The sequence below is a fragment of the Electrophorus electricus genome, chromosome 1 (assembly GCF_041902795.1).
Source record: "Electrophorus electricus isolate QZ-2024a chromosome 1, ASM4190279v1, whole genome shotgun sequence".
NCBI classification, from domain to species: domain Eukaryota; kingdom Metazoa; phylum Chordata; class Actinopteri; order Gymnotiformes; family Gymnotidae; genus Electrophorus; species Electrophorus electricus.
This window is the reverse complement of record NC_137497.1, coordinates 28,941,423-28,950,626: the sequence shown is the minus strand read 5'-3', so window position 1 is coordinate 28,950,626 and position 9,204 is coordinate 28,941,423. Positions and strand designations below refer to the sequence as shown.

Below are 9,204 nucleotides of genomic sequence, written 5' to 3'. Positions count from 1 at the left end.
TCTGGATAAGAACATCTGTCAAATGTCGTAAATGTAAATGTAAATTATATTAACTATAAATATTTAATAGAATTGAGCTGTTTTCCCATAATCTTTGACCATCTTTTTTTGGATTGTTGTTGCCCATTTCTGAAGACCTTACCTCACTGGATCAATGAAAAAAAACATTCTTAAAGACAAATTTGGTTTGCCAGATTCAACTTCCTTCAGTACCAAGATCCAGAATTCAGGAACAAGTGGACTGTAATTTCTGATCTTCCCCCAAGAAAAAGCCACTTTGGAGCTTTTTTTTCTGTAATTCACTGCACATTGCATATAATTTATGAACTGTTTGCAACTGAACATATCAAACTGTGACAATTTGCAACAAAATGTGAATATGTATGTAGAATATTTGTTTGGTTGTTTGTTTTGACAGCTTTTCGAAGATTGCTATCTAGAAAGTTTTTACCTTCCACGTGGTTCAGTACAACATGTCATTTTGTGAAAATGTGATTTCATCTAAATGTAATTGCATATTAAGCTAATTTTATTTGATATTATTTATGTATTTAAAAGAACAAACAAATAAATAATTAGATTTTGAATCTTACTATGATCCAAGTCGGGTACAAAAAAAAACCTATGTAAAAAAAAAAATATTTGAAAAAACTTTATTGACTTAGAATTCGTGAAACAATAAGGCGTTTCAAAACAATAACACAAGTACTTGCTTGTTGAACAATCACCGTATAGGGTATCAAAGCTCTAATAGGCGATAACCTGTAATCTATTAAGGTAAGCATGACATGGTTGCAATTCGAGAAATGTAAATATATAGCTACTGAGGTGATCTGCCATAGAGGCGGGCCAAACAGCCTATTTGCTTATTAGCTAGCTAAGGCTAGCTATGTAACCGGATTTTTGTATAGTAGTTAGCTAACAGCTAACTCGGTTTGGTGAGATAGCTCTGCTTTTACACATTTGGCAGTTGGTCATTTGAATGCGAGCGTTACATTTAGCTGCTTAACTTGGCAAAGTATCCATTAATTTAAACAAGAATCTTAACCGACATCGTTTTTGGTGCGACATGTAGCGTTAGCTAGCTAACAAGCTGCCTAGACATTCACAACTATGAAACATATGAAGGCATGTTGCTACAATTAAGATACAGTGAGGACCTTCACTATTGGCGGTTGCCTATAATATATTTTGCGTTGCTTTGTAATGTATTTGTAATGTTTTTAAAACATAGCTAGCAAACTGTAGCTATCGGTTTCTTAAAGCTACCCTACTTTCTCAAAGTATACGGTCTTCCATTACTTTGCAAGATGATCGAATTAGTTAATATAGGTAAGGTCTCCCTTGGTGACAGCCAGCGCTGGCTGGCTAGCTAGCTACGGGTCTCCTCATCAAACAGAGTTAATCTAATCTTACTGTATGTGCAATATTGCTTACCTGTATGTGGCCAGACCTAACCATGTTACTTGACCAGTTACTTCTGTCCTCTCATTCAATCTGTCTTGTTTCTTTTTAAGGATACAAACCTGATTTGTTTATGTAGCGTTAAACATCATACATGCTCACTGTCAAGAACTAACTTACCTTGTTTATAAGCACACCATCTGTGGACGTTCATTGTACACATAACATAATGGCATCAGAAGAAATGGAAGGCATGTGCCCACTGCCCGAGATGGCCAACATCAAAGTGGAGCCTCCCGTCAGCGTTGGCCCGGTGGAAGACACCAGTTCGCAAAATGTGGCCATGGGCATTAAATTCATCTTACCCAACCGCTTCGACATGAACGTGTGCTCTCGGTTCGTCAAGTCACTGAATGAGGAAGACAGCAAGAACATCCAAGACCAGGTGAACTCTGACCTGGAGGTAGCCTCAGTCTTGTTTAAAGGTAAGGCAGAGAACCCAGCTGATTGTGGAAGTGTTGCAGCTTGCAAATAATGTGCTCCCTTTGCCTCATGGACAGACTTACTTTATTTCTATATCCAGCTGAATGCAACATCCAGACCTCCCCATCCCCTGGAATCCAGGTTAGGCATGTATACACGCCATCCACAACGAAGCACTTCTCACCGATAAAACAGTCGACCACTCTGACCAACAAACACCGTGGCAATGAAGTCTCCTCAACCCCGCTGCTTGTTCACTGTGAGCTTTTCATTCTCTTGCCTTTGGGTCTTCAGTAATTGTCAAAATTCATAGCGTTTTAGACAAGCCCATCGTGCAAACCTTTGCTATGATAAGAGTTTACATAATTTCAACACCAAATACGACTGAAACAGATTTTTCAAATATTTCAGTGTGTACAGTAAAGGTATATTGTTTTTATAATTACTACTATTTTTTTTTTTTACCCCAGCTCTATCAATTCATCAACTTGCAGCACAAGGAGAAATGGTGTTTCTAGCCAGTCGAATAGAGCAAGGTCTGGCTTGTGTAATCACATAAGAATGAATTAATGCATGGCCCATTATGAATCTAACCTGTTCATGTCTCGGCCAATCACAGAGTCCGTGATAAACCTGCAGGATGAAGAGGGCTTTACACCACTCATGTGGGCAGCAGCTCATGGCCAGATTGCTGTGGTGGAGTTCCTGCTACAGAGTGTGAGTGCAACATGTAGGACCTAAAAAAAAACCCAACATGACCGTGAGAACCTGTTACTCCGCTGAACCATGAACGTCTGGTGCAGTGGGTTCAAACGCACACCAAAATTCACGTTTACTCATCACTCTGCATGTGCACGTTCCTAACATACTGGTATTCTTTTTGTAGGGTGCAGACCCCCACATTTTGGCTAAGGGCAGAGAAAGTGCATTGTCATTAGCCTGCAGTAAGGGGTACACAGACATTGTCAGAATGCTCATTGACTGTGGAGTGGATGTTAATGAGTATGACTGGGTAGGTAATTTTTAAAAATTCTATATAGTGGAACATTTTTTATATATACAGCTTTGAAGAAAATGGGGGGGGGGGAATAGATTCTCTGCTATTTTCACTTTGAGATGGGATTGGAGTTACAGCTATGGTCATGCTTATGTGTTTATAGAATGGGGGTGCCCCTATACTTTACGCTGTACATGGTAATCATGTCTGCTGTGTAGAAATCCTCTTGGGTAAGTGCAGTGAATTGAACTTGTATAAACTTTTTTCATTACCATAGCTTTTACAATATTAGAGATTCCAATAGTAAATGCCTGTGTTATTACACGTTTCATACTTTGAACAGAGAATGGAGCTGACCCAACCATAGAGTCTGACTCAGGCTTCAATGCTATGGATATGGCTGTAGCAATGGGCCATAGGCATGGTAACTATAGTTTTCAACTGCCTGCATTTAACTAAAACTCTGAACAATGTAAATTCCCACTGGGGCTGGTTAGAGTGCCCTAAAAAACATAATCATGTATGAAATGTCTCCAGTAGAAATCACCAACCAAGGAACACAGTACCAGCATAACAATTGTGTAACAAAGAAAGTTACTAAAAACAATGCGAGTGAATATAACTGGCATAAAAGTTGGTTTCTTTCTTCAAAAATATTACTCAAGTAGAAGTAAACTGGTTTTAAAAGTTTTGTAGATTTGCATACCTTTATGATTACAGGCTTATTACTCACCTGTTTTGGCTAAATACCCCATGTCTCACCAGTATAGTGTGAATGCTTAATTTTGCGTGCGCATGGGGAGTGTGTTTCGTTCACTTAAATGTCCTAGAAGACTGAGGCACCCTTCTTTCATTTGTGATGTCTTCTTTCAGTTCAACAGGTCATGGAAGCTCATCTGCTGAAGCTGTTGCAAGGAATTAAAGAGTAGGTGTGACTAAGGAAGAAAGAAGCTGGAAAGCAGAAAACAGTTATGAAGCTGAATATTGCTGTGTTCAGTTAAGAGGCAGATGAAATGGACAGTTCATTATCTTGCATGTTTACATTAGTTACTCAAGCTATTCAAACTACTTTGTCCAAAGTTTCATGTTTTTGTTTTGACACTGATTCCCCTTTACCCTGAGGATTGGTGTCATGACAACTGAAAAAATGTTAGGGCATCTTTAAACCATTGAATACTGCACATATTTATTTTGATATGGCTAGCTATCATTGGTGTGTTGGTGTATTCAGTTGACCATGTAGGTTTTTGTATAAAATGATTCATAAACCCAACTACTTCTTGTCTTTTAACTTGTTCCATTTTGTAAGAAAATTTGGCAGCCAATAGTACAATATCACTTGAACTTAAACAGGCAGAGGAACAAACAAAAGTGCACGTTATTTTTGCCATAGTATAAAATATATACTCATTTAGATCAGTTTTGTACCAAGTAATATCCAGTAACATTTAATTTCACTAACTGAATTTTGGGTGCTTCATTTAAGTTACATTGGTTTGAACTAGTGAAAATGCAGTAAGGCCAGTAAACATAAGTCTGCTTTGACCATGCAATTCTTAGTTGTTAAATGTTAACAGTAATCTAATAGTTCCAATTAAGGGCGGTCTGGTTTTAACCTTTTGATGAAAGCTAACAAGTCTGCTGCAATAAGACATTAAATATTTTGAATACTATTCTAGACCTTATTACTTTGTTCAGTCACCTGTGGAAAAGATACACACTACCAAAAATAAAGCTATTCTCATAGGAAGTCATTCTTGTCCTCAAAAACATGAAGCAGACCAAAAACTAAATGCTGTAAAACTCCCCAACTGTCCTTAGTATCATTAAGCATCAATGACCAAGTAAGATGTGTGGGGAGCTTGACACCAAATCTACATCATAAGCAGCACATATATATATAAAATAAAAAATAGAATGACAAATATATAGACAAGGCAGTGTATTTAATAAGCTTGTACATAGCAAATGTTTATTTCCAGATGTTGGCTTCAGCTAGGCCTCAAAAGGAGTGAGCCTCAATAACAGGGAGACGAGTAGGATGTCCTAGGGCCCACGCTACCCACACCACTGGGCGTGATGTGGTAAACATCTCTCGCTCTCAGCTTGGACATAGGGTAGACATAGCAGTGCACAAGAAGAGAAACAAGGGCTGCAGTCACAATATATAAAAGAAAAAAAGGAAAACTGCCCAAAAGGAGTGGGGAGAGTGGGGTTAAAAAAAAAAGAAAAAAAAAGAAAGTCCAACGTGTCCCAGCTGAGATGGGAGACTCCATCTCTGTCTGTCTGTCTGTGCCTCCATTCAGCTTAATTAGCCTCGTTCTTCGAAGCCTCGTCAAAATTCTCCACAAGATCTGCAATGAATGAGAATTTACAAATAAGGTTGTGTGTTCCATGACCCTTGGCTGGAATACTTGAAGGGAGAGAGAAAGAAGGCCAGCTTGTAAGAATTGTAGGGCCAAGGTCACGCTTCGAAATACCACAAACCACCTAATCAAGAGTGACAAGAATTAAATCTAATTTTTGCTAGACCTGCTAGTGTTTATATGAAACATGATGCGAGGTATTTCACACCATCGCCGACAATCACGAGTTGACATGCACGCATGGACAAACATGAGCGCTAAGAGACTGGACAGGTCTGCAGCTGTGAAAAGGTAAACGCTACGGATCAAAGGCGGATTGCCTTTTCCAAGATGAAATCTGATAAATGGAACTTCCACTGTTCAGCTCCGGGGTGTCAGACCCCAAATCACTCACAGCAGGGGCCCCTTACGTCAGATTGTTTTCATAAGGGACCAAGAAAGGTCAAGCCTCAGTAACAGCATGATGGCAAGAGACGTTAACCCCTTGTCATCGCACACGGCGACCCCACTGGAGTGCAGCGGACGTAATCTTTTGTTACATTCGCTGGACTTGGGTTACTGCAAGGAGGCGGTCCGGTTGAGGCCGGAGCAGAACTGTAATGGCAACCTCATGTGCTGGCCTTGGTCCTCTTCGAAAAGCAAAGCCAGCTTTCCAAAACTCAAACAATACTAGCAATAAATACTGCCCCATGTCATGACTAGCCTACACCACCAATGTGACCTCCTGATATCGTTCTTATGCCATGACCCCGGTATGCCATGCTGTGTTTACGTTAATGAGTCAAAATCGCATATGGCAATCATTCTTCAGTTATACAACTGGGAATAATACAAATGTACACAGGGTCTAATAGCACAAGCGGGTAGGTAAACAAACAGTAGACAGTCTCAGGAGTAGTCTTAGAGATATGAATAAGCTTAGGAAGGCAAAACAGAAAAAGGAAGAAAAAAAAAAAAACAACAACCATATGGTGAAAACCTGCCTTCGAGAGACTTACTAACCTGGAACTTCATCATCATCTTCCTCTCCTCCTGCCACAGGTGCCTTTCCATCTCCAGCTGCAACAAACAGAGGCAGAGTCAGCAGCAGCTCTGGAAGGTGTCACATCTGACTTTACTGTGCCTGAATCAAACTTTAAATGATCCATTTTGGGCAGTTTGAGGAACAAAAATCTAAATATTCAGGAAAATAGTAATTAGCTGGAACAGGTTCACCAACACCCCCTCCCCACTTTTTGCTTCATTTATTCGTTAAAATAAAGATGTTTTATCACAAGTGTTTTTCAATGAGTCATGCAGCAGCACACTGGACCTGCTTATCTACACAAGCACAGATGATGTGTGGCTGCGACCTGAGACATCCCCAAATCCATTTCCATTCTCAAACAGAATGGTGCCGTCTCTTCAATGGATGTGGAAATTCATGGTTTAAAATTTTTCAAAGTTACGCAAAGTAGTACACTTTTAAACAGAGAACACAAAGAAAGTGGAGGTAATCCAGGTGCTGCTTACAGTCTAGAAAAACAGGCTGCTTTTAAAGAATGCTCTCAATAGCCAGCTGTACCCTGACAAATTCCACTCACCCCCAATCCTCATACCCTCAACCCCCACTCGCCTGTTCACTATTCCCTACCCTCACTCACTAGTAGAGACCAAGATCATTGGTAGCATAACACTTCAATGATGCACACACTAAAGGCAAATGAAAACTCAACCTCCAGCAACTCCCTACATACGCTATTAAGAGTACACGCAGTACAGTGATGTCCCAATTTCTGAATGCAGATAGGCATAGACAAATTTGAGGAGTTTGGAATATATAATACTGTTCCTTTAAAATACACTAAAGGTTTAAAAAGGCAAGCAAATGTTTAAATTAGTGCACATAATTAGTTTTAATTTGAGATTTTTTTTTAAATTAGTTCCTTCGTTTCAGCGATAGTACTGCTTCTAATGTGCCACAAACCTTGTTTGGGCAGGGCCTCAGCGAGTTTCCGCAGACTGGTCAAGCTGTCGGCACCAAGCTGGTTGAGGATAGAGGGCAACATCTCTGTAAGCTGCTTGGTCTCAGCATGGCCTGTGATGGTGAAGGTGTTTGCTGCCAACGAAGCCTGGACTTTGGGGTTGTTGAAGTGGATGACTGTTCCCTGGTTTGTGAACATATTCACCTGCAATTCACAGTGCAAAGAGTCTTAATATTGGACAGGCAGATTCTGTTCAAGCAAATAAGAATGGTGGGTTAGTGAACATGCTTCCACATGCTGGACCCAGCAGGAATCAGCCCAGATAGCCACCCACCAACAAAACACAAATAGCAATCTACTCTCCAAAAAGGTGATGTTTTCAAACGAACAAAGTTATGCTGCCAAACACCTCACCTCCTCAATACCGGAGATATTATTGACGCCTAGCTTTTTCAAAGAGAACTGAAGTTTCTTGTCATCGGCGGTAGCAGTTCTGTGTACAACCTTCTTCTTTCTGCGCGCGGTTCCCTGGCCACAATTTAAAAGAAAAAGTCAATAAGGAGTTTAACCTACTACAAAAATGACGTTAAACAAAAATACTTTGAGTCTTACCTTACCACCGATGCGGACTTGTGCCTGCAATTTTGCTAGTTTCTCCTGGTTCATTATTGTTTCTTTCATCTGCGATACAAAGAGTAACAACATTATGGTCGTGCACAGGGCAAAGTTAGACAGGCGTTCGCTAGCGAGTCTGCATGGGTAAAGGGGGTGCGGTCTGAAACGACTTGGTGAAGTTTTACTTGCTAGCAAGTAAAAGCGTTGAGGACTACAACGAAGAAGTTAAACGGCGGCGGACGCGGCTAACAACTTTTAACAGTAACACCCACTCAACTAACTAGCTAGATAAGCGAGCTGACTAACCAACTATGCCGTAACCGCCCTTTACACAACAAGAAGATGAAGGAAAAGTACGTGCAGGCCCAAGTGCGGGGTAACCAGCTGCCCGGTCAGCTAACGGTTCGCCAAATCTTGTGAGCATGGTAGTTAACTACTTAGCTAGCAAGGTACCCATTAAAACGCAGTCTTCATTTTGACCTTAAAGAAATGACTAACCCAATAAGTGGTAACTGTTAGAAATAACTTCAGCTACTTTGAATAAAATCGTGTTTGCAAGGGCTGCAATCACAAGAGGACACACAACTAGCTATCTTAGCTAGTATGAATCTATTAGAAGAAAGTGCTGATACTTGAATTACATCCACACTAGCTAGAACTAGACAACTCGCTAAATTATATCTAGCTATAACTGCCTCACGCAAAGTCGCTTATGATGCTGTTAAGTTTTGTTAAAGCAAATGTAATTAACGAATGTCAGCGAATGAATAACGATAGCATGGTTTGCTAAATGTTCATAATGGTTTTCGGGGCCTGACACTTCGGCGGGCCCATATCCATTACCGGTTCAGTGATCTTTCTACGGACGATCCATATGAAATAACTGCCGGTCTGATAAATCAGGTACTTAATTTACCTTGAGCTTTGAAGCTGGGAGTGTCTATGCAGGAAAGAGAGTATTTTAGAAGTCCTCACTGACCTGCACGCTAGCAGCAAACACACGCGGAGAGCAAGATGGAAGCGAGAGAGAGTGACGGAAGTGACGCGAATGCTGACATGCGACGCAGTGTGTGGCAATATAACACAGTCATTTCTTGTGCGTTTAATTTATAATATAAATGCCCGTAAAACATTTTTCCTAATCATTAATCACGTGGAAAGCTTTTAATGGTTTTGTAATTAATCAATGTTAATACACATCTCTACATTTTTATTAAAGACCGAAATGAATATATATGCATTAAATGGGCTTGTATTACACTGGGCAATCTCTCAGCCTTTTAGTCTTAAAATTAACCTAATAGTTATTGTCCATCAAGCAGAAAAGGAACTACTAAGCCAAAAGTGATACTTGAAAAATCTGGTTATGTTTTTA

At 40.1% G+C, this 9,204-nt stretch overlaps 2 protein-coding genes across 3 annotated transcripts; one reads left to right on the top strand and one right to left on the bottom strand.

The window, feature by feature from the left end:
- The first annotated feature begins 657 nt into the window (after positions 1–657).
- Positions 658–4,157, top strand: ankra2 (ankyrin repeat, family A (RFXANK-like), 2). Its single transcript, XM_027007937.3, has 9 exons — positions 658–777; positions 1,518–1,889; positions 1,988–2,146; positions 2,358–2,423; positions 2,507–2,604; positions 2,774–2,899; positions 3,048–3,114; positions 3,228–3,308; positions 3,758–4,157. Exons 2-9 carry the CDS (start codon positions 1,634–1,636, stop codon positions 3,811–3,813), a joined length of 909 nt encoding a protein of 302 aa, XP_026863738.1. The 5' UTR covers positions 658–777; positions 1,518–1,633; the 3' UTR covers positions 3,814–4,157.
- Positions 4,158–4,813: 656 nt separating this feature from the next.
- On the bottom strand, positions 4,814–8,884 carry btf3 (basic transcription factor 3). Of its 2 annotated transcripts, none has more exons than XM_027007940.3 (6): positions 8,809–8,884; positions 7,827–7,895; positions 7,629–7,742; positions 7,217–7,418; positions 6,253–6,309; positions 4,814–5,238 (listed from the first exon to the last, which is right to left on the bottom strand). In XM_027007940.3, the coding sequence occupies exons 2-6, from the start codon at positions 7,893–7,895 to the stop codon at positions 5,192–5,194; spliced, it is 489 nt and encodes a 162-aa protein (XP_026863741.1). In that variant the 5' UTR covers positions 8,809–8,884; the 3' UTR covers positions 4,814–5,191. The 2 variants fall into 2 exon arrangements, with proteins under 2 accessions (XP_026863741.1, XP_026863740.1); XM_027007939.3 differs by having other exon boundaries at positions 8,746–8,867.
- Positions 8,885–9,204: the final 320 nt, after the last annotated feature.

Coding starts and splice junctions, on each gene's coding strand:
- ankra2 (XM_027007937.3), top strand. CDS start 1,634: ATGGCATCAGAAGAAATGGAAGGCATGTGCCCACTGCCCGAGATGGCC. Junction 3,115..3,227: donor CTGTGTAGAAATCCTCTTGG/GTAAGTGCAGTG, acceptor TACTTTGAACAG/AGAATGGAGCTGACCCAACC. Junction 3,309..3,757: donor AGCAATGGGCCATAGGCATG/GTAACTATAGTT, acceptor GTCTTCTTTCAG/TTCAACAGGTCATGGAAGCT.
- btf3 (XM_027007940.3), bottom strand. CDS start 7,895: ATGAAAGAAACAATAATGAACCAGGAGAAACTAGCAAAATTGCAGGCA. Junction 6,310..7,216: donor TGAGGCCCTGCCCAAACAAG/GTTTGTGGCACA, acceptor TGTTTGTTGCAG/CTGGAGATGGAAAGGCACCT. Junction 5,239..6,252: donor AGATGATGATGAAGTTCCAG/GTTAGTAAGTCT, acceptor CATTCATTGCAG/ATCTTGTGGAGAATTTTGAC.